General features: G+C 36.3%; 1 protein-coding gene across 1 annotated transcript in view; it reads left to right on the top strand.

Moving 5' to 3' along the window:
- The window catches only part of LOC129231145 (serine-rich adhesin for platelets-like), a 110,751-nt gene extending 86,146 nt beyond the window's left edge, over nucleotides 1-24,605 (top strand). Inside the window, exons 2-6 of the mRNA XM_054865393.1 lie at nucleotides 1,936-2,177; nucleotides 6,558-6,710; nucleotides 14,227-14,825; nucleotides 21,325-21,748; nucleotides 24,543-24,605. Of these exons, the coding sequence (XP_054721368.1) occupies nucleotides 1,936-2,177; nucleotides 6,558-6,710; nucleotides 14,227-14,825; nucleotides 21,325-21,748; nucleotides 24,543-24,605 (1,481 nt within the window). The remainder of the gene's footprint in view (nucleotides 1-1,935; nucleotides 2,178-6,557; nucleotides 6,711-14,226; nucleotides 14,826-21,324; nucleotides 21,749-24,542) is intronic.
- The last annotated feature ends 1,252 nt before the right edge of the window (nucleotides 24,606-25,857 follow it).

Raw genomic sequence — 25,857 nt, 5'->3', positions numbered from 1 at the left:
ATAGTTGATGGTATAGCCGAATTTTTTAATTTCAAGAACAAATAATGATAATGAAAGCCCGGATAATATGCATTAAATATGCAATTTCTTATTTTTGCTTCTTTTGGCGTTAATGTATATAGTATAACTTCGATTTAATGATTTCCTCAATTTAATGATACATTTTACCGGTCCAAATTGGACTGTATTAAATGTCTATGATCCATTTAATACAGAGTCAAATTGTCAACAGTAATTGTCAACAGTGCAGTCAAATGTTTACGATGTCTATGATTTAACGATATCCTTGATTTAACGATAACTTTTTTCGGTTCCTTGACAATCGTTAAATAGAGGTTATTAATAGCAAAAATAAGGGTAAAATTTCAAAAAAATTGCATTACCATTATGTTTTTCACTCACTAATAGATTTTTATTTATAGAGAAAAGATCGACGAAAAATTATATTCTTCTTCATAAAGAACAAAAAATCGAGACACCTGTGGATTTTTCTCGGGTTACTCACCTTTTTGTGCATACTATTTTTCGGGTATGTTATCGCCAAAAATATAAAAAATGCAAGAACTCGAGGCACACTCGAGGCAGTGAGAAGTAAAGGGATGCAAGTGCAAAATTTTGGAGATAACCAGTAAAAATAGTAGGAGAACCTCCCCTCTATTTTAGGGCAAGAGATGGTACTAGTGTCACTTGTAGGGTGTTGCTATACAGCGTGATTTAAAAAAAAAAATGTTCGAGATTTGTTCTTGTAAATAATGAGAAATGTATGTAGTTACTTTCGATTTCGCGACGCTCTAATTTACGAACACTTTCGATTTTACAAACAGCTTACCAGTCCCAAAAATACACGGTATAAGAGTGATAGATATGTATTTTCACTACATCTCAATTAATTTCCTTCATTAGATTTTTTTAATGTTGTTTAATTCAATATTAAAAAAGAGCATTTATAAACGACTCGAGATTTGTTGTTCCTAAGTAAATACAGTATAACTTTGAGTTTACGATTTCCTCAATTAAATGATACATTTCACTGGTCCGGATTTAACTGCATTGAATGTATATGCTCTTCGATTTTACGATATCCTTGATTTAACAATAGCGTTTTCCAGTCCCTTGACAATCGTGTACTGCATGTGCTGTACACAATACTGTAAAATGCATGTAGTTGACGCTCGATTTCTCGACGCTCTAATTTACGAACACTTACGGATTTACGAACAGCTTACTAGTCCCAAAATATTATTTAATGAAACAATGCCATTCGATTTTGTGAACATGCTTCTTTGTCCCTAAGAATTTGAGCTTCATTGGGCAATGCTACGATAACACACGCATCATTTTTTTCACAAAACGGCCTACAAAGACTTCGAATATGTTAAATTCTTGTTTTATTACATACATTTAAAGAAGAACATAGACTCCACTTCGATATAATGCCGTTAAATTTTGAAGATTTTCAGAAACAATATTATTTTCTCTTTTACGGACATATCTCATAAGATGATACGTTCGTTACCGAGCCAAAAAAAAAAAAAAAAAAAAATCGTATAAATATTTTTTCTGGTAATCTATAAAAGGTTAGGGGAATAAGTCACAAATGCTGAATTTGTTTAGGAGATATAAAAACTATTCAAAGCTATCTTTCTTTTTAGTTTTTTATGACCAAAATACTCTCAAACATTTCATAAATAATGTTAAATTTTGTTCACCGTACAATTTTACAAACTCGGATTTGATTCATTTGCTATTTGGATGGATGAAGTAAGCAATAAGATATTCATTTTTGGACTTATGCTCCCTTTCCCATTTCAGCGCATCAATTGATGCTTTTATTTAAATGGAATTGCCGTTTAGTATTAAATTTTAAACGAAAGATTTTTTCCTTTAAAACTCGTAAATTTTGGCTGCTTGCTTCATTTTCCTTTTTACTTTCAGCTTTGGGCTCGCTGTCAGAACAGCAAGTGCCGACCCTCACTTTCCTGAGCTGTGATGTGGAGAAGAGCCACCCCTCATCGCTGTTCGCCACTTTCCCGCGCCCACCCTTCGTCAATCGTCTGCGTCAGTTGGCCTATGGACCTGCGCCCCCCGCAGTCATCCCCCATTGCAACTTAGCACCTGAAGCAGATGGTAGATCAGCCTCGAGTTCTACAACGCACATCTATTGCCAGCCCCTCAAGGTAAGAGGGACCTCTTTAAAAATCTTTCCACAAGGTAGTACTCTGCAACAGCTGTTCACTCCAGTTGCATGGGGAAAAGGGGGGCGGGGGTCTGCCTGCTAAGTCTCATACATTTCAGAATACCTTACTTACTTTTGGTTTCTATAATCTGAATAAGTAACCTATTTTCTATCTATGTTGCATTAAAAAATATTATAAATACGGTTCCTATTTTTAAACTAAATTAAATATTAAGGGGACGGAAAGTAATTTTTTTTTCAATGAAATAAACTTTAAACAGTTTTTGAATTTTTAATCAGTCGTGTACTATCCCTTGTTATCAACAACCTTTTGCCCTCTAGTGTGTAAACTTCCAAACCCGTGTCAGGGCCCGATTTGAAAATTTTAGGACATAACGCACGACACTTCTACAGGAGCCCCCTTAAACAGAACAGTCAATGAAAGTGCTACAGAGTTGCAACCGCACTTTTTCTTCACATGCTACAGGCTAAGGTATTGGGGCACTCATGGTGTAAATTTCCCAAGTGAAAAGCTAGAGGACAAAAAAAAAAAAAAAAGGGGGGGGGGGCTATTTTGACGTTAAAATTCACATTGTTAAGCATTTTGTACATCACTTTTGATTTGAAAAACAGTAACAAACGATTCAAAACCCTGTTTTTGAATGTTTTTCTATTTCGCCGGCTGGTGGCGTGATGGTTAGGCGCTGGCCTTTTGTCTAAAATTTTTGGGGTGCCTGCCCCAAAACCAGGCTTAATGGGCCGAATGGTGAATCAAGCCCTGTCCATATCGACAAAGATCAGTTCGTTTTAGAAGAAGATGTGTGGAGATGGCATTTTGTATTCATTTTCAAGTTTTTGTCGCATAGAAATAGCTGTAACGATGAGAATAAAGGAAAATCGGAAATTGCAGCGCCGCGACAGAAAATTCCAGCGATCGTCAACTAAAAAACGTGATATTGAAACATGATAGTGCAAGACAAAATTGCACAACGCGAATCCTGAAAAAATCAATGAATTGTGGTGGGTTGCCACACCCGCCATTGCATCACCTGATTTCCCTTTATTCCGATCCCCGTGTGACAAAAAACTTAACTGTGACAAAAACTGAGATGATATCAAAATACTATCTTCAGATATTTTGCTCTCAAAATGTATCGATCCGGGATTAAAAAATTGTACTCTAGATGACATAAGGTCGATTGTTCATATCGAGAGTAATTACATCATTACATCTTTGATTAAAAATACACTCCTGTTTGTGAAAATTGCAACACCACGAAGGACTTACGCGAGTGAGCTGAAAATTGCAGGAAATTAAAATAGGGCATGATACGCAAATGATTTGAATTGCAGACCGGTAGCGCATGCGTATGCTGAGCAGCGCCTTCTGAACGGCGGATCGAACCGAATATAAATAGACGGCTGTAACGAGGCGTGTATGATTATCGGTGGTTATATGCTAGAGTAAACGCGTTAGACTGAATCTTTACTATGCCTTTTCGACGAAAGAAAGCGAAATTTGAGCAAATTTCGGAGTTTGAACGAGGGAGAATCGTCGACCTTCGTGAAGCTGGAATGTCTTATCGTGCAGTAGCCGCTCGTGTGCAGCGTAACAGCAGCACAATCATGCGTGTTTGGAAGCAGTGGACGGACGAGGGTCGGACGGAAAATCCGGGAGTGGACCCAGAAATGTGACGTCAGCTCGCGATGACAGACACCTGGTGCGTATGGCGCTGACGGACCGCACAGCCTCTTCTAGACAATTGGCAGCACAGAGGTCAACAGCTACAGGTGTTTCATTGTGTGCTTCATCAATTCGGAGACGTCTGCTGCAGCGTGGGCTGCACGCAAGGATTCCTTTATACAGGAGTCCTCTCACACAAAACCATAGGCTTCTGCGGCTACAGTGGGCCAATGTGCATAGGAGCTGATTGGCAGCAGGTCGTCATTTCTGTCGAATCCCGCTTCAATTTGTGGCACCAGGATGGCCGAATTCGTGTCAGGCGCTATGCCGGTGAACGGCACATTCCGGAGTGCATTATCGAACGCCACTGTGGACGAACACCCGGAGTTATGGTCTGGGGATCTGGAGTGCCATAGCATATCATGGACGATCACAATTGCTACGAATTGTGGGCAATTTGAACAGTACCCGATACATAAACGAAGTTTTACAGCCCCAAGCTATTTCTTTCCTGCAAGGATTGCCAGGGGCTGTATTCCAGCAGGATACGCCCGTCCACATGTCGCCAGGACTGTCAAATCCTACGTTGATTCGCAGCAGGTACAGCTTCTTCCTGGGCCTGCATACTCCCCGCATATGTCACCGATTGAACATGTATGGGATTTCGTTGGGCGGCGGCTCGCTCGTGATCCTCGTCCTGTTGCTTCGACAGACGAACTTCGGCTGCGCATACAAACAATGTGGAATACTCTTCCGCAGGCAGATATTCAAACTTTGTTTCACTCCATGCCGAGTCGTGTAGCAGCTGTTATTGCGACGGGTGGTGGCCACACAAAATACTAATTTCTATCTTTTTTCATTGTTTGTTTGGTTGGTTTGAAAATGTAATCATTTATTTGTACCATTACCACTCAACTGTGTACTAAATTTCATTCAACTATGATGCTTCCTTCATGGTGTTGCAATTTTCACAAACAGCATACAAACTTAAAAATATATATATTTTAAATGAAACCGACATTGCTTTTCGTTCCACCTGATATGTATACTAAAGTCTGAAATTCTATAACCGAAACAGTCTTAAAAAAGAAATAGTTCGGTTAAGACGGAAACCAAACATGTCGCAAAAACATTCATATTCGTCTTGAAGGCATTTATTTCTTAAGATAAAGGTTATTTATCAGAATTTTTCAGTTTTTCAATCTATATTTCGATCTGAGGCTTTAGTAAAATTAAAAAAAAAAAGAAACAGAAAATAAAAGGGTAATCTGATTTTTTTTTTTTAAAATATCGTTGAATTACGACCGAGTTTCTTTCAGAAAAGAAAATGTTTCTCAGATTCGCGAGTTACCACTTTTTGTACTTTTATTACTATTTCCTTTTCCCTTTCTTTGCTCTACTTTTCTCAAAGTAATTTTCTAACTTGCTGTTCTTGGGGAAAATTCACCTAAAACTAGATGCTTGAAATGAGGAAAATTGGATAAGTAGGTATACTAATGATACAGGTCGATAATTCTGAATCCTTTTTTCGTCACGCTCACGGTACACTTCTGAATATAATTTAAACATTTGGCTATATATTAATTGGTTGATGTACCTTTTTTTTGTGTGTAATTTGCACACAGTAGTAAGGGTGGATCCAAAGTTTTTTTTATATTTTACCCTTTACTACACATCCTGGATGTTGAATCGTATGTTTTAGATTTCAGTTCCGAAGCATGTCTGGTGAAGGGTCCTGATTCCCTTCCTAATATAATCGAAAACAATTTAAAAGTGTTTTTGTACTTCAATACAGAAAATTTTTCAGAAAATCCCTCATGGGATGAGCGATCGTCCCCATTGCCCATCCCTTATTACTACACAATAATGTGGTATTATTGCATATGTGAAAGTGAAATTATAAGTTGCAGCTTAATTTTATTCACACAACAAACGGGCGACTATAGAAGCGTAACTATAAAAATGTTGACTGCTGGAAAGGTTAAACGTTGAACCGACTGATCTTCCAATTTGTATGTGTTGGTATGTGCAGCGTAGACACTGAATTGATAGTTACATACATAGTCGCAGATCAGACTACGCTATTAAGTTATTTTTTTTAAATGATAAATGCATTTTAATGAAATAAATGCTAGGGATGCATGGGTTAATCGGCAATAATCGGTAATCAGCCGCTTTGCCGATTATTGATAATCGGCGGTTTTACCGATTAATCAGCGGAATTTTTTTAATCTAAGTTGCGTTAAGGATGCGGTGAAGAAGAAAACATGATTAATGAATTTTTTTACAATAAGTATCTAAATGATTTTGTTTAAAAATAATAATAAACTAAAAGAAAACCAAAAAGAAAAAAAACCTTTATAAAAAGAAATCATAAAAAGAGTATCGCGCCGCATGTTCTCAACTATGCTTTTTCAGAATTTTTTTTTTTTAAATATTTAACCACCGCTTATGAGCAACTGTCAAATTCAGTAGAAATACTCAATTTCTATTGAATTGCGCTTTTGAATAAAAATATCAGTTCGTAAACTTGGATAACATTTTTATATGCAAAAAATTAAATCCCTATTTTCACTAGTTTCCTGATCTAGCATTGTCTTTCATGTTTTAATTTGTTTATTGTACAATAATTTTGTGCTGTTTACTATAAGCAAAATAATATATGAAATATTTTGTCTACTTTAAAAAATCATTTAGGTCCCATCTGTCGACGAGTCCTGTACTAATGTAGATAGCTCTACAGACAGAAGCATGACATCAGTGATAAAAGTCAACTCAAATGTCGTTCCTATTGATATTAGTGGCAAATCCTTCAGCAGAATGGCCAGTTTTAGACGTTCTCTGATTCACGTAAGTACATTTTTCAATTCCTTTCTTTTAATTAGGCTAACCTCTCGTTATATCGCGCCTAATTACATAACCTCCAACATTGACCACTTAGTCATCCGTAGCGCTTGTGCTATGATTGAACATATCTTTCAAAAAAAAAATACAGATATGGATGTAAAGTCGTAAAATTTCAAATCAATATAGTATCGGTATTTCCAAATTGTTTTAAACAGTTATTTACTTTGAATTTGAACTTGACTCATTTTCGAAGTAACTACGGAAATTCCCAAGCAGTTGGAGGTTGTGATGTTAAAACTGTCTATTTGGAGACCATTTATGACGTAATAACTATCTACATTTCTCACAAAAATCATTATATTCCCATTTTAGCAAATAATAATAATAATAAAACAGGATGTATTCAATTGTTCTGGATTGGCTGCCTTTTAAGTTGTGTTAAGATTTACCAAAAAATAATCAAAATTTTTGTAATTTGTTTTTTATATTAAAATGGCGCAATTAGTAAGATACTTTCTTTTTTTGTTTTTATACAGAAATTCCTCTGAAAAAGAATAAAATAAATTGTTTGTGGATTCACATTTCAGTCACTTGAATGTTGGTTGAATCTTTTACTAATCAAGATTACTTAACAATTGATTCCAAATTTCAGTAGTTAAAAACTCCATGACATTGAGGTTTACTTTAATAATCATCGTCTGTTATCATTCTTGGAAAAAAAAAAAAAATCTATTCATCACCTGTTACCGCCCAAGACGGTGGGGGCGATTTCAGCAAACAAATGAAGGAAAAGTAAGTACCAGTTATGACCTGTGACCTCTCACAGGAAGCTCCTAATTTTTTCGACGAAAAAACGTTCAACACACTCAAATGCTTATTACCTAACTTTGAGCGAGGAAAAAAAAAAAAATCTGTAATGAAATTCAAAACAATACGGCTGAATCTGGTGCCCACTTCACGTGGCAAAGGAAAAGGAAGTACTAGTTACGAGTTCCTACAGAAAGATCCTAAATTGTTTGGCAAAGAAATGTTTAACACACTTAAAAGCTTGTTACTTCATTTTGAAAAAAAAAAAAAAAAAAAATCTGCATTGAAATTCACAATGATAAAGCTGACTCAGGCGCCCCTTCAGCAAGGCAAATAAAAAGAAAGTACTGTATCAATTACGAGCTCCTATAGGAAGATCCTAAATTTCTTGGAGAAAATTTTTTAATCACACTTAAATGCTCGTTTCTTAACTTTGGAGAGAAAAGAAATTCAGAGCGGTAAGGCTGAATTTGTTGCCCCTTTAGCGTGGCAAAGGAAAAGGAAGTACTAGTTTTGAGCTTTCACAGGAAGATCCTAAGGTTTAAGCAAAAAACTGTTTCACACGCTTTAAATCTAAAATAAAATTTAGAATGATAAGCCTGTATTTGGCATCCGCGCGCGGTGCACGCCCGCTTATGGCGGTCCTGATCACCTGATGCTACTGAAGCCTAACGATTGGTGTTGAATTAATTTTGATATGTGCAATTAGAAACTCACAAAAGATATATACAGTCGGATCCCGACTTACGCGAGGGATGCGTTCCAAGACCCCTCGTGTAAGTCGGAATTTCGCGTTGTGGAAGAACATATGTTTAGAAAATTTTTATAAGCATACGCAATTATTTCAGACATGTGTTAACACCTCTCAAACTGTTTTAAACCATTTTTTAACTATATATGTATTACCGTATCTTTTATAAAGAACTGATTTTTTACAGTATTTTAGAAAATCGTTACTATTTAACATGATTACTGTTATAAAGCACAAAATCTATACATACATGTACTTAAACAGTAGGGTACTTACATTAAGTACATTATTGCATTATAATAGCACTGAATAGTAGATATCGTAATTTTAATTATAATTTTTAAAATTATGAAGATGATGGTTTATGCTGTGTGGGAACTAGTGATGGGCATAATCGAGTTCTCATAATCGAATCACTCGATTATTCAAGATCATTCGAGAACTCGATTACCACGAGTTCTCGATTATCGTATCTCGAGTTCTCGATTATCATTTCTCGAGTTCTCGAGCGATGAACTTCTCGAGTACTCGATTATCACTTTTCGAGTTCTCGAGCGATGAACTTCTCGAGTTCTCGATTATCACTTTCTGAGAACTCGAGCGATCAACTGCTCGAGTTCTCGATTGTCACTTTCCTAGTTCTCGAGCGATCAACTGCTCGAGTTCTCGCTTTGAACTTCTCGAGATGTTGAGTTCTCGAGATGTTGAGTTCTCGAGATGTTGAGTTCTCGAGATATTGAGTTCTCGAGATGTCAATCACTCGAGCAGTGTTATTCTTCGATCGATTTGATAATCGAATGAACTTCTCAATATAGTTGACTTCTGACAAGGGTGCCCGCCTATGGAGGGGGGGGGGTCATGGCGCAGACTGTGCTATTGACATTTTTAAGGGAGAGTTTTTTAAGGGGTATTTTTCTCGTTTGTTGGGGGGAGGTCTCTGCGATATTGAGGGGGGGGGGGGGCTTGACCTCAGGGCGGGTGAGCACCCTTGCTTCTGAAGTGTTTTAGTTACAGGGGCGGATCCGTCATTTAGGCGGTCAAAGGGCTGGCTTTGAAAAGTTAATGATTTTACTTATGAATGTGCATGGTTTTTTTCTGTCTTCCGCAAAAATTTGCATTGAAACCTTTTAACCCTTCCCCCAGAAAGACGGGCTGCGCTGAGGAACCCACAGGGGAGGTGGGTCATTGCGCAGACAGAGCCATTGAAATTCCTAATGGACGTTAGACTTTTTTAGGGAGTGTCCTTCTTGAGGGGGAGAGAGGATCCCTAATTTTAAAGTGTGCCAGCACACTTGAGGAATAGATCCCCTTGCGATCTAAATGGTATTACAATCAAATAATTGCCTTTCGAATGTTTCATTCGAATAGTGTTATAATCGAATGTATACTGTTGAATGCTTGATTATCAAATGATTCTTTGGGATGCTTGGTAGTCTAATGATATGTTTTGAGCGAAAGGTGTTAATGAATAAACACATGGACGGGTCTGTGGGAGACATGTGTTGTGACTCCCGGTGGTGGAAGTAAAGGTTGGAGGCGCTTATATAAGGTTCTAACTTGAGAGGCATTAAAATTATAGTTCAGGTAAAAAGGGGGAATACTTAAGTTGAAAACCTGAGGGGACGTCTTCCCCCTTACGTTCATCTTTGACTATACGATTGGGTAATGATACAAGTGTAATAGGCAATAACAAACGTTTTAGAGCCCAAATATACAGATCACTGCAGACACGTGTTCGGGCATGTGTTGTGTGAGCGGCGGATACAATGGAGGGTCGTGGGGGTCATGACCCCCCCACCTGAACTCTCGAGAATAGTATCCGTACACATTGTGTTCAAATAATTTATGCATAAAATGCAAACGATGACAGTATCTTATCTTTTCAATACATTAATTATTTTTCAAAGAAAATATTTGAACTACTACTTTGTTTTATTGCTTATGAAATTAATTTGCAACGTTTATCCCCAATTATGTGCCTTATTCCTGACCGATTTGGGGCTTTTTATTGACCCCCAAAAAAGTTTCAGAATTTTTTCGTACTTAAAACGGGAATTTCGTTCATGGGGGAGGGCTTTCTTCAGCATGACCCCCACCCCCCTTCAAATGGTTTTCTGTATCCACCCCTGGTGTGATCCGGTGATGAAATCTTGAAGCAAAGGATAGAGAAACGCTTTCCATACTGTTTTGAACTTGACAGTTATTAAGATTAAATGCGTACGTATGTACAATTTTTATTTAAAAGTGAGGGATAATGATAATATGGGCAAGTCGTTGGGCGACACTAGCAGGTTTAAACTTGAGAGTTGTTAAACTTAAAAATATATTAAACCGGTATCAAGGGCTTCCATATAGGGGGGGGGGGCAAGTGGGGGCTCAAGCCCCCTCCCCCTTCTTTGAAATTAGGACATCCTTGCTTTTAGTACTTTTTTTTTTTTTTGCAAAAATGTAAAATCATTTCTTCTCCAGCAATTAATCAATAAGTTATTAAAAATGTCAAATTTTAATAACTCTAATCTGTACTGAAATCGGTTTCTATGCGGAAAATATCCTATTAAACCATGGGGAGAATATCTGAGCCCCCCCCCCCTTAAAATTTTGCATATGGACGCCCTTGACCGGTATGGTACAAACCGTGTAATTGAAAATTTAATGTAGTCTTAACCCTTTTTCGGATTATCGTTTCTTGGGGGAGGGGGGGATTGTCATAAAAAGCTCGCACAGGGGACGGACGGACACCCCTGTCATTCTATAAGGTTTTAGAATCAAATAATTGCTTCTCAAATGTGTCACCCCTGTCATTCTATAAAGTTATTGAATCAAATATTTGCTTCTGCTTTTTTTCTAATGGGGTTACTCAGAGAGCACACTTCGTTGAGTAAACGTTTTAAAGCGATTGTTAACGCTGCGACAGCCATGTTAAACGCAAGGTGTTTATAATTCAGTGGTGCCCCCCCCCCCCATGACGATGACACTCATCCCTCAAATGCGACGTTGAACCCCCTAAAATAAATTAAAGCCCGCTTAAGTTACCCTCTCCTCTTCAAAACTTCAATGGCGCGGTCTGCGCCATTTACCTCCCTCCCCCGCGCTCTCTTTTGTATAATATATTGTTTGTTGTGGAATGCTCGGTTATCGAGCATCTCGGATGATTTGAAAACCGAATACCTAATTTGCTTTTCAGAGAAACTTAACAATCAATTTTAACCTATTTGAGGACCAGCGCACGGAAAATGAAACGTAGCTACGGAACCTTAAGTTCCGAAATGGACCGTTGCGAGCCTACGCATTTTCAGCAGTTTTGCCTCAACTTTACAAAAAAAAAAAAAAAAAAAAAAAAAACCCATAAAATCAGCACATTAATTTACTGAAAATTTTTTAGTTGAGTAAATAATATACTAATCAACATTTACGAAACTATAAGGAATATGACATAAACAGAAGCGAGTAAAACAAGCAAAATACTTAAATTTAACTACCCACGCGAAAATAAATGCTACGCACACAAGAAGTCACAAATATCTTGCGTATGGAATTTCAAAAAAAAAAAAAAAAAAAAAGCAATCTGTATAAAATGTAATTTTTATTTAAAAATTGGGCCGAAGAGTGGAAGCTAAAATTAATCCCACACGACAAACTTCAATATTTCTTTTTAATGCACTCAAAAACATTTCACTCCCAACACTTTTACTCTTATTGCATATTCCTAAAGTCGACGAATGAAAAATAAAAATAAAAAAGAGCGGATCAAGAAAGAAAAAAAATAATCATGAACTTCAATGCACTTCAAGCCACACTTGTACACTTTTCAATGCGTCGGGAATCCCAATCCTCTGGAAAACGCAATCAGAAATATTTTACCCTCCCTTCTCATGTATTAATCAGATAAATATACTCAACTACTCTCAAACAGGAACATCCAAGAAAAAAAAAAAAAAGCAAAGCTATAAACTAGGAAAGAATGAGTACTTTTGCGCATAGCAACTATTCCTCTACTTGTTTACATTATTAACTTCGTGTTTGAGAGTCCGAAACCATTCGAAATAATCACGTGATAAATGAAAATCATTAGTTTAAATGCATAACCGTTCGAATAAATCACTCAGTCGCCCAAATGCCGAGCTCCTAGTTTCTGACAAGCTAACAGGGAATCTAGTCGAACCTGCATCCCCCAAGGATTGCGACCCCAAAATGAAGACTAAAATCTATCGAGTCGACCCCCTAAAACAAGCTTGCATTTCGAACTTTACCGGAGGGTAAGGGGACAAAAGGTGTATCTGCTAATTTTATCGGAAAACAACAAAAAACTAGACCCACTTAAATGTAAAAACTAGAATTTTTCATGGAATTTGGGGGGAGTGGTATTGATTCCCCTTCTAAAAGGGGGGTGTCAATACCCCCCCCCCCCAACTTAACCTAAAACTTCTAAAAGCCAGGAGGGTTCACCCCTTATTATACCCCTAAATGGTAGGCTAAATGTCACATTCCTATCTCGAGCGCACCCCTGCCAAAACAACTCGGGAATTCAACTGAAGTCAAGGGAGTCCACCTCCCCCCTTTCGCAGGGCGATGGCGCACCCTCTCAAATGTTACGGAGCATCCGTCTAGAAAGAGCTCTCCCCCCCCCCTCCCGAAATGAGATTTAAAAAAAAAACTCTAAAAAAACCGCTTCTAAAAATTTCGGTTTCGCAGGCTGCGCCATGGACCCCCTCCCCCCTTTCGAAAATGAAATTAAAAAAACCCTCTCAAAAAACCGGCTCTAAAAATTTTAGTTGTACAGGCTGCGCCATGCCCCACCCCATTTTAGTGGGCACCCCCGTAGCAGTCAACTCAATTTTGGAAAAGCTCAGAACTACTCGAGTACTCGATTCAAACGTCTCGAGATCTCGATTTGAAACATCTCGAGATAACATCTCGAGATCTCGATTCAAAAGATCTCGAGAAGTCAATCGCTCGAGTACTCGATTTCAAAGATCTCGAGAAGTCAATCGCTCGAGTACTCGATTCGGAAGATCTCGAGAAGTCAATCGCTCGAGTTCTCGATTTCAAAAGATCTCGATTATCAATCACTCGAGTGATCGACTTAAAAAGATCTCGATTATCAATCACTCGATTATCAGAAGTACTCGATTCCCGAGATCTCGATTATCAAAAGATCTCGATTATGCCCATCACTAGTGGGAACACACCTATTTCTGGCCTCGCTTCCAATTTCATGATGTTTGTATTTTGCTCAGACACTACTCTGCGAGCTTCACCGTTAAGATTAAAGTGCTCGTTTGGGAGCCATTCTGTTTTATCAACGTTCATATGTAGAAGGAAAAAAAACTGTTAAGAATCAAAGCGGTTATTTGTATAAACGAAAGCAAAGCGTTGTTTAGACTAATACAGTGTGTGAACTTCCGCTTTCAGTGATGTGAAATTAATGAAAGTCCGTCCACGGAAACCAATATTTAGTGTCAACGAAGCCCATTCGAACGCTCCGCAGCTCCTTTCCAAAAAATTTCATGCTGCAAGCGAACAATTTGCGTCAGCAATAAAAAAATCATTACTCATGAAAAACTCGCGTTATAGCCATTTCGCGCAAGTCGGATCGCGTTGTAGCGGGATCCGACTGTACATGAGAAATTCTCACAGTGAAATGAAACATACCAAGTAATTATGACTTTGTTTATGTATGTGTGGAATCGCATAGATTTTTATAACAACATGTTTATAAAAAATATTGTGACGTATGACCTGGTGGGCCCCTCTTCCTACCCGGTCATACGTTATATTTGTCAATCACACTGCACCCCCCCCCCCCGGCTGAAGTGCGACTGACATCGTTCATGAACAGTGCCATAACTGATTTCCATAAAACCTGCAATGGGAGCAAAATTATTATCTTCACTGAAACTTATCTTTCATTGTAATCAAAACGTTTATGCTAATTTATCTAATTGTGAATTTTTATTTCAGGTGGACTTTTTGATTCGGCGAAAGAAAAAAAAAGATAAAAGAAGAAATACAGTAGCTGAAGGAGAATCCAAAGATGCTCTGAACAAATTCATTGCAAGTCAGAATCAACAGGCTGACAATTCAAACTCATTTCCTGAACAAAAACTGATTACTGCATCCGAGAACTTCAACAAACCAAACTATCAAGAAAAATTTAATGATACTGCGGAGCGAAACAACAATACAGATCCAGTGAAAAGTTCGAACTATTTAACAGAAAATGAAATAGAATTAAAACTAGAAAATAAATCCATAGATAATAGCCAAGTTGAATGCAAGTATACTGACACTACAATGAAATTACCATATAGCAAAAGAAAATCCAAAAGCAATCTTCCAATATCGACAATATCTGCTGCTATGAGTGTGGCAGTGGAGATGAGACAATCAAATGGTAACAAATCGGATGATCATTCTTCCAGTGGCAATTGGAGCTGCAGTAGTGATCAGAACTCCTCCGATTCTGATAAAAAACCTTCTTTGAATAATGACCCACAGAAACATCTTCACTTGAAGGATAATTCGAAAATATCAGAAAGTTTAAGTCACTGCAAAGAGAGGTAAGTTTTTTTTGAGCAGTCACGATTGCTTATTGTTCTCACTTGACCATCTTTGGCGTTTGGTTCCTTTTTCAGCTTGGCCCACCGGCCTCCGGTCCTGAGCACTGTTGCCCGGTAGCCGCTTCTCCTGGTCGGTGGTGTCGATGTCCTACACACACGCACGCTCACACACATGCACACTCACGCACGTACAAACTCACACACACGCCTACGTGCATACACACAGGTCTACGCACACACACAAGCATACACGTGCACGCACTCGTGCCTACACACACCACTATACACACGTAACCGCCCAGGAGGAGGGGCAGGTTTGGGGGACAGGAGCCGTTTCTAAAAACACCAACTCCAATGAGTAGGGTCGTGTCACAACTCGTGATTGCGAAAAACAATTTGAATTCAAAATTTCAGAATTCAAATGAATATTTTATTTATTTATTTATTTTTTGTTTGTTTTTGTAAATATAAAAAATCTTGCAATGGATCAAGGTTTTATTTTTTTAGTTTTAGTAATTTAGATAGTAATTTTTTCAAATTAACAAATTCAAATGACTTTAAGGAGGAATGTGACTGACTGCGCCAAACCTTAATTCCTTTGACATTTAGGAATAAATCCCCGTGTTTTAAGTTTTTCTGCACGTTGACATACTGCAACAATAGTGCAAAACTATCATGCATAATGAAGACTACCGAACTTTTGCGCCTTTTTTTGGATTATATTTTGTGGATGGCCCTTACTATTGTGTCCGAATAGAGAATAGTCCTCTTCTCTCAGCCCTTTCTTAGCGATAAAGTGAGGCTGAAAGTGGGAGAGTTTCTTTCTTTCTTTTTAACCGACTTCAAAAAGGAGGCGGTTATCAGTTCATACCGTATGTATGTTTTTTTTTTTTTTTGTTTGTCCACTCATAGCGTCTCACCTAGTGAACCGATTTTGATGATTCTTTTTTTAATGGATAGAGGATGGCTCAATTTAGGTCCCATTACTTTGTTTGACCATATTTGTTCTTTAGATAAAAAGTTATGGGCAAAAAACAGTAAATTTCCCTATTAAATGATTAAAATGATATTGTAGCGAAGTTCGCACGTTTCATCCGTGGATAACGGTGGCTCAGTGGTAGAATTCTCGTCTCCCACACGAGCAACACGGGTTCAAATCCCGACTAGGACAAAGTGAATTTTACTAAAATTTCGTTTCTACTGTTTCCCGTATTTTCTCGAATGTTCTATTAATTTCTGTATCTTTCCAAGTCTGGAAAGTTCCAGCACTTTCTCAAGTTGTATATAAGGAGATGTAACGTTCATTCGTGGTTCTGAATAAAGATCTCGAGTTGAGACTAACGAGTATTCGCTTCATTTGGCTTTCACATTGCCTTCGCTATCTTCATCTACGCGACAATATGAAACTCATTGTTATAAAAGTTTGGTGCCATATAACTGTAACATTAATAGTAATTGTAATGATAATTTTAAATAAAGGCTTTTCTAAAGTGAAATATCTACATTTACACTAAAAAGAATGAAATAAAAAAATTTTGAAAAAAAAAAAAAAAAAATAGAACCGACTTCAAAATTGCTCTAAAAAGTGAAAAATAATTTTATTCTTTAAACACCATCGATAATACTTTTAAACATAATTTTTGAAGTTGGCGCAAAAACAAAAAGTAAAATCCATTGTAACCATGCTTCGTTCATATTTTTATCAAAAAATCATCCAAACTTAGGAACGAAACATTTATATCGTTACTCAAATATGCTGTCATCAATGCGTAATGCATGTGGTAGTGAAGAAACTGGACGTGGTTAAATTTATACTTGTAGTTGAGTTATTATGGCTGTGAATGATTCTATCGATCGTTTTTGCGCCAACTTCAAAAATTATGTTTAAAAGTATTATCGATGGTGTTTAAAGAATAAAATTATTTTTCACTTTTTAGAGCAATTTTGAAGTCGGTTCTATTTCTTTTTTCAAATTTTTTTTGAATTTTCCGAGTTGCCAAAATCCCGAATTTGGCTGCAGACTCTCGTTTCAGCCGAGTTTCCCACTCTCCCGATTCATAGCTTAATTCTCCCGATTTTTACAATTGTTCTTGAGAAATTTCCCGATTTTCAAAAATTTAGTTTAACGTTTCGATACTTGAGTAAAATTTTTAGTGACCAACGATTTGTGATTGTTCGTAGTCGTATTTTACAGTCTGAGTTGATTAGATCGTCTTAGACCCCTCCCCGCCTTTTAGTCTTAGAATAAATTCAAAAATGAACTCGTAATAACTGGATTTTGTTTTTTGTATGTACTTAATTAATTATTGGAAAGTTAATTATGAAACATGTGTATCGTTAGAAATTACTTTTCTTTCTAATATTGATCGGTTTATAAAATTTTAATTTATTTTGAAGACTAAAATAATTTTTACGAATTTTAAAAGATATCTTTTATTTAAATTCAACTTTTATTTCTACCTTGGTACAAAAATAGAAAAAAAAAACTTATGTTCTGTAAGCGTGCTAACATCGAACAGATTCCTCTAAAAATTATTTGCCGTACTTGAGGTAACCTGAACCTCAACAGACCTTTGCTTGCATCCTAAAAATATTTCGACTATTATAAAGTTGGAAGACGACCCATGCCACTTAAAAGCTGCTTAGTTAATTTTTTATTTTAATAGTAACTTTATTATTGTAATATTTTTTTTTAAAACTTAACAAATTTATATCGCTTTTTAGATATTACAGCATTAAATTCAATTTAAAAAAGGAATTATTAACACATTGAAAAATTTTGATGAATTCAACACTTGTTTTCCTAAAAAAAAAAATTTCTGCAAAATTTTGATAATTTTTTTTGAAGATGAAAATGATTTTCATGTGTTTTTTTAACATGTCTGTTTGAATTGAATATGCTTAATTTCTAAAAAATATAATAAGAAGAAAAGTCCCCTGTTTTATAAACATGCCAATATTTAACACGTGCTTCGACGAAAAGAGCACGCCGCTTTTGAGGTTTCAATCCTTTTGCATTCTGCGAATAGTTTATATATATATATATATATATATATATATATATATATATATATATATATATATATATATATATATATATATATATATATATAGCGGAAAGAGAAGTATAACATTAGAATGTTATCGATTTAAATAACTTGTAGAGCTTGTTTATCAATAAGCTTGCTTCAAAACACGTCATTTTTGAGAAATGTTTATAAACGTTTTGATACGGTCAGCGCTCCCCCCCCCCTGCACGTTTTATATCGGTAGCTGTTGTATTCAGTATAAAACGTAACGAGATGTTTTTCAAATCTCTTCACGATAATGATATAACTTGAAAAAGGCGAAAATTGGCTGTTAAGGCAGCTGTAATCTTTATTAAAAAGTGAAAGAAAGCCATTTTATTTAAGCCCCAGAGGCATAGACGGCTCGTACGGGGGGGGGGGGGACAGCCCTCTCCCTTACAAAAGTAAAGAGGCTTTGCCTCTCCACTTTTCTGAGTTCAAAATTAATGATTGATCGAAAAATGATAAAATTGATGGATTCACGTGTTAAAAGAAAGAAAAATTAAGTGTGTGTTTTATATTTCTTTCATGTTATTATTTCATAAAAACTAAAACGTAGCTTTGAATTGGAAAAAGGAGGTCAACCATGTGACCATCTGTCTCAGTTTTTGAGGCTGCGCCCGAATTTTTAGAAGAGGTCATTTAATTAATGATGTAAAAATTAAATGTAAAAAAAGTCAACTTTAGGGGCACCGACCACCTCCCCCCTCCCCCCGCACCTCCTTTGACAACCAACTTTTTCGGGCACAAGCCGCCTCTGGGCCAGAGAGTTTTTGATTAATTGCATTAAATTTGTCGAAAGATTATCAGATGGGAATAATTTTCTGAAGAAGTTAAAATTTTTGAACCAACATTTGTTGGAAATTCTATATCAAAATTTCGTTTAAAAGCTGTCGCATTTTTGGCAGAATTCATTATACATATAAATATTATTTCGCAATAAGTGGATGAAGTTGCCTCCAAACACTAGAGGTAATTAATAGTGAAAATGATGCATCTCTTGATCCCTTTTGAGGGAATATTTTCCGGCCAGCGTTCATCATCCTTCGGGCGACATTGACTGATGTTGGAACTTTCCTATAACTTTACCCTTAGATCCCTATGTAGGGATCATCATAATCATAAAAGGTGCAGCAGATTAGGGAAACAGTGACGGAGCTGAATACAAGGGCCACACCATAGATGTAGTCAAGGGCGGATACAGGGGAAGGGTTACTGGGGTCATGCACCCCCCCCCCCCCCTCTCCGTCAAAACGGTCGACACTATCATACATCCACATTGTGTTCAACCAATTTATGATTCTTTTGTAATTCATTATAACTTTTGGAAAGTAAACATTTTAAATACTTCTTTTTACTGCTTATGAAATAAATTAGTAACGTTTTTGCCCTATTAGGTGCATTATTCCTCGTCGATTTTTGTGCTTTTTATCGACACCTGATTATTTTCAGAATTTTTTTGCACCCAAAATTGTAGGTTCGTTCGTAGAAAAGGAGGAGTCGAGGAGCCCCCCCCCCCCCAAATGGTAGTCTGTATCCACCCTTGGATTTAGGACAGTATACTTCCGATTAACCGGCTTAATTGGGACAAATGGTAATCCAGTTAAAGTGAAGGGAAATATCTACTTCCTAAAAATGCACTATTTAAAACTGTATTAAAAACAATCAATCAACATTTAAGCTGCGCCCAGACTATTAAAGAACAATTTTAAAAAAGCATTTTGCACACCAATAAGAAAAGTGCTTCAAAAATTTCAATTTTTTTCTTTTTTTTTGCTGAAGTTTGGAACTTGTTGAAAAAACCGTTGCAAGGCTAGAGGAAGCCGAGGATTGCTGTTTCACACAGCATAATGCCATTTGCAATTCATTTGCTTCTGTATGCGATATGACGCGGTTACATTTTCATCGAGGTGGGAGTCATTGTCATCGAGCACCACGCCAGAGTTTGTTCCCATAGGGGGGTACTCGTACGGGGGGGGGGACAACTGCCCCTTAACTTTAACAAATAAAGGGGATTTCCCCCTCCACTTTTCAAAATTAACAATCGTTCAAAAAAATATGAAATGCATCGATTCCAGTATTTAAAGAAAGAAGAGCACCTTGAACACTTAAAACATAACATTAAACTTTCGTCAGAGGTGCCATTGGTCACCTCCCATCTCCTCAAGAACGAGAACCCCAAAACGAAAGTCAAAACCGTCTAAAAATACCCCCCCCCCCTTCCTCCACACGGGCACCCCAGCGTTTGTCACATGAAACATATGAAGTATTTTTTTTAATAAATGTATTTCCCAATGTTAAATTTTTTTTTTTTTCAATTTTCTATGCAACACTAAAAGTAGTTACGTTGTTCGTGGGGGTAACACCATTGAGTAAAGATAAAATAGAGAGAGTGAAGACTTTCATTCGTGAAGCAAAGGCCCCAAATCATAGATTTTAATGCAAAGCATTGGAAGAAATTAGGTTTATTTCGCTAGTTTTACGCAAAACGTTTCAACCATTCGTTGTTGTTGAGTCACGTGACTTGGTTTTTTGGCCTCCGCTTTTGCTAAGCCAATGATTGGACTTGCTACCTCTCTTTACTAATTCCTGCTCTAAGGGTAGCACTAGTTCTAGTAACACCAATAGGCGAACAGAAAGTATTACATATGTTTCTGGGCATTTTTCATTTATTTTCAGGACAAAATTTTGCAGCTAATCCTTATGGTCCAAGAGTAGGAAAGTGAAAAAATGAATTACAAAAACTGAGTATTACTAAGCTTTGAATGATAATTTTTGGGCCCAAAGTATATTTATCTACAAACAAATTAGCTAACGCTTAGATTTGAAATAAAATTGTAAATTTGTAACATTAGGAAACATTTCTTTACTGCACAGAAACAAACCTACATTCTTCTATGCTCTGAATCAAGTTTCTGAAAGCCCTTGAACTGTGTTTTAGTAATGTTGGTATCAGGCTTGGAGTAATCGTCGATTACGTAATCGTAATCCGCGTAATCGATTACATTTTTGTGTAATCATAATATTAATCAAGTGTTTCTTGCATATCGTAACTGTAATAAAAATTTAATTAATCGTAATTTAGTCTTGTAATCGTGTAATCTCGACTTGTTGAAAGTGAAAACTTGTAAGTTGCGATTCTGCAAATGGAGGAGATGAAGCTTTTTAGTCAGAGCCTAAGGTGCTGTTGTTTAGTGGTCGTTAATGGCTGTTTGTAAGCGAGGATCATGAACGAGCCGATTTGGTTTGTACACCGTCGTAGGTGCAATTGGCAGGAACGTCTCTTCGGATTTCAGGATTGATCATCAATGTAAAAACTTCCAAAATAAAACAATGTGATTCAACGAATATTTTTATGTAGCTCAGTAGATGATAAATAGCACCACTGATTTTAATATGTGATTACTAATATAAATGTTTTTCAATTGCAGGTTCAAAGCAAGATCTCTGTCAACTAACAAGCAAAGAATACTTTCATCGGAAAAATATGAAAATCACGATCCAGATGTATCTAGTTCGACATCATCAGAAATTGATAAATTACATGGAGATGATATCACATCAATTAATACATCCACAGAATCAGATGCTTTTTTCATCAGTAGTGATGAAAGTGATGAATATTTATCCGACATACCTTTTTCTCATGAAAAATATGGATCTGCTACATCCCTTAGTACATTAAGCGATCGGAGTTTAAATAGTCTTCTCTCCCAGACTGGGTCAGAAATAACATCTAGCACTGGAACTTTAACTAGTGTAGGAGAAGAAAAATTACTTATGCCACCGCCTCCCCCTCCTCCAAAAACAGTAGCAGCTTCAATTCTTCTAGAAATTAAAAATGAAGATGTGCAGGTAAACTTTATAAACAAAAAATGTGATACTGTTAAACCAGTTATAATACAAAATTTGCCAAAGAAGTCCAAAAAACTAAGAACTTCTCATAAACAATCACAGCCACAAAAAGAAATCTCCAAAAAACATCTCAATTTAAAAGAAAACTCTAAAAACATTTTCACTAATCTTGTTAGCATTAAAACAAATGTAAAAGAAAAACAAAAACCACAAAGATTGGAAAATAAAATCCAAAACAAACTGAACTCGCAGCCGTTTTTTGACATGTATGGTAGTAGTTCACCAAAAAAGCCTAAGGAACTAAAAGTTTTCACTGTAGAAAATACTGCATTGCAAGAGAGCAATATTAAAGTGCCTATGAAGTCATTTTCTTCACATCATTCAAGGCAAGACTTAACTGGGGCAACAAAGGAATCCATTCAAATTCATCCCATCCCAAACTCTAGCAACACCTTAAATCAAAGGACTTCGTGGCCACAAAATTCGTTTGAATCAAGACAACCTGTAAAAACAGAAAAAGAGCCATTAAAATATGAACATTCTATCAAGGTTACTCCTATTCAAAGGCACAATGGCTCTGAAAATGGTAGTAAAAGTTCAGCTCATTTACGTGATAACATCAATAATGAAATTCCGAGTCCGCAGAATACCAACATTATAAACATGAGAAATGATAGAAGAAATGACACTAATAGTGAGAAAAATATATATTTAAATAAAGCAAAACCTATGTGTTCAATATCTCCTTTATTGGAGAAACCAAAAGCAGCTGCACATGTAGTTTTAGACTTTGATGGTAAAGTAATATATTGTACTAATTCATTAGATCGCAAAAATCATCCAACCTCTGTGATAAACAATGTGCATAATTCTAAACATCCAGCAACTGCGCAGGGCTCAGCACCCCAAAATGTGAAAGAAGTAACTTATCATAGACCTTGCTCTCTACAATTTATGCAGCCTAACAGCACCTGTTCATTTTATTCAAATGGGAAAAGTTTTGTATCAAAGTCTAGGTTATCTCAAAAACCCATTGAAGAAAATGTGATACATAGTTCTATGCATAATTCTTGGGTACCTCCTTTGAAAGACCAACAAATGTTTTCGACTACTTTTAATGCTAATACGATTTCAGGAGAGGAAAGGGAATACATACCGAAAAATTCCATGTCAGTTGTGGAATCTAACCCACATTCAGCAATTTACAGTTATGCAGATAATAAAAATCTCAGTCACAAATATTCCATGACCCCCGATCCTAATATTTCAGGCCTGCCAGACAATGAAAACTTACTCACTCAGTATAATGTAAATATGCATTCTAAAAGAATGGAAAGATTAAGTTTGTCACCAAATGAATCAAATACAAATAACTCGTTTGAAAACAAACTATTAAAACCGCCTTTGCATCAAAAATCACCAGAAAATCCTGAAAAAAATGCAAAACAGCAAAGCACTATGTCAACAGAAGACTTGTTTGCCGTTATTCACAGTTGTAAAAAGCGTCTAAATATCAAAACGGACTCTGAAATATCGTTAGCATCATCTTCCCGCTCAAGTTCTCCGTCCTACATTCGTCCAAGCTCATCAAAAGGTACTTTAGCCGAAACAGGATTTCTTTCACCTAGAAATTATGCTTGTGATACACCTGGTTATAGAAAAAGTTGGGCAGACTTTCGTTCTACAGAAGGTAGTGAACGTAAATCTTTAGCTAGTGATAGATTAGGTCCAACAAAACCAACAAGCATGCATGATTTCAAAATGTTGTTGCTACAAGCTAGGAGTAGCAATAAAAGTCCAGGTCCTCGAAAATCAGCAGTAGAGATGTTAAAAGTTTCTTCACCACAGGAAACTAGTAACAGAATTAACGAATTACCTTATAATTTATCACCAAGAAACTCAATTTCCTTCCCAGTTCAAAACTCATCTCCAGAACTATATTTTTCAAATGGACATTCCACTGTTCCATTTAAAAGAGGCAATAGATCCCGTTCTTCGCTTCAAACAAGATACACAATATATCCACCTATTTTTGAAGATTGTTCAGAAGAGTATGAAAACTGCCATGATTTAAATTTACAAAACCATACTTCTAAGACTTTAAAAGAAACAGAAACTGAAATAGGAAATAAGCACTTAAATACAACTGCTAACTGCAATGGGGGTTTTATCAATTCAAGGAACTGGATTTGAAATGTTAATGGTTTTTACAATTTTGTAACAGGTCCTTGACTGTATGTATATATCTATAAACACATAAAGATGCAAAAGTTGCAATTTTAGGGTGATGTTGTTGTAATGAAAGAACATGAAAGTTTATACCTATTTTGTAAACTGTAATATAGATAAATGATTAAATTGTTTTGAACTATAAACTTTGTATTGAATATATTTCTGGCTACACGTTTTACAAATAAAATTCATAGTTGGTATTAAACTTTTTATTAAAATATCAATTCTGAAATAAAAAGCAGTACAAAAATTCAAACGTACATAGTTACAGAATCACAACTGATTGTCACACTAACATAGTGGAATATACAGGGTGTTCATGGACCCTTGTACAGAAGAACAATTAAAAAAAATGTCAGATTCATGATTAATTTTCTTTTCCCTTCTTAGTGTATAGCATTAGTTAAAGTGCTGTAGGTGGCGCTAACATGGGAATCTCAAAATGACGTCTGTTAAAGAAAATTTCAGCTATTCAACTCAAAACCTTTGTGGCTCGAAACAAATAAGGAGTTTACTTTCCAAACAGATTATATTCACTTTTGGAAATTTTTTTCGTTTTCAGAATCTCCAATATAAGGCCTATCGACCCATGAATTTCTTCTCGAAGTGGTTTATATCTGTTTAAAAGTGCGTAAACATTGGTTTTACTAACTTAAACTGTGTATATCCATCCCCTTAATCGCCAGGCCTTTTACAGCTAAGTGGAACTTATCCCTTATTTTCCGGTACCCACTCATTCATTTTCATATCAAAAGGGCGCATATCCAAATTTGAATTTACCACTTCTAGTTCAAAAATAGTTCACAAATAAAATAGCGGAGCAAAGCCCTGGCTAAGCATTTCCAATCAAGCCTGATAACCGTCCGTATTAAGAAATCACCGCACCTTGCGCCTAGTGCAGGGGTTCCCAACCTGTGGGCATTTCTTCGGGGGTCGCGACATTATCTCTACACTTAAAAATGTATCATTGCATAGTCGAATAATTAAAATACTCTGGGAAAAAATAGCATCATTTTAGAGTAGCATCAATACTTGAGCGTAATGGTGAATCCAGAAGAAGGGCTATGGGGCTACAGCAACCCCTCCTTCCTCTCATGCCAGAGTACCTGATTTCAGAACATTATCTAAGATTATCTTGAACTTTGGTTTAGGGACTTCAATATCTAAAAATTTCCTCGAAAGATTCCCGAATTCACTCTCTCTAACATTATCCAAAATCGTCTAAAATTTCGTTTTTCGAACTTCAATTTAGAATAGCTTCTGTATGAGATTATCCAAACCCCAACCCTTATTCTGAAAGGTGTCCTTCAGTTGCATTTTTGAGACTTTATTTTGGAAATATTCCGGGGAAGAGCCCCGAACCCCTTCTTATCCTCGAACTTTATGAAAAAAAAAGCCAAGAAATGGGTTTTTAGGATTTTAATTTCGAAAAAAAAAATTCATGGGAGTGCCTGCTGTCCTCCGTCACCAAATCAAAGATCCTACAACATTTCGTTTTTAGTTCTTAAATTTAAAAAAATAAATCCGGGTGAGGGTCTTCGAACATTTCTCCTTCTCATCAAAGATAACTTACTATTCTGATTTTTAAACTTAAATTTCGAAAAAATTTTTTGGAAGTACCCGAAATCCTCTCTCCTGCCTCATTAAAACTCGTCTAAAATTTCATTTTTGAAACTTCAATACCGAAAAATCGCTGGGGGTGGGGAGAGAGGCTTCAAATCCAAACTTTTTTCCTATCGTTTACTATGATGGCCTATAATTGCGTTTTTAGAACGCCGAACTCAAAAATTTTCCGGGGAAAGGTCGCCCGAACTCTTTCTCTAAATTTCAACAAAAATAGTCTACAACTGAGCTTATTTAGGGCATATCATTTTCAT

This window comes from Uloborus diversus, chromosome 10 (genome assembly GCF_026930045.1).
Source record: "Uloborus diversus isolate 005 chromosome 10, Udiv.v.3.1, whole genome shotgun sequence".
NCBI lineage: Eukaryota > Metazoa > Arthropoda > Arachnida > Araneae > Uloboridae > Uloborus > Uloborus diversus.
This window is presented reverse-complemented; position numbering and strand designations above follow the sequence as displayed.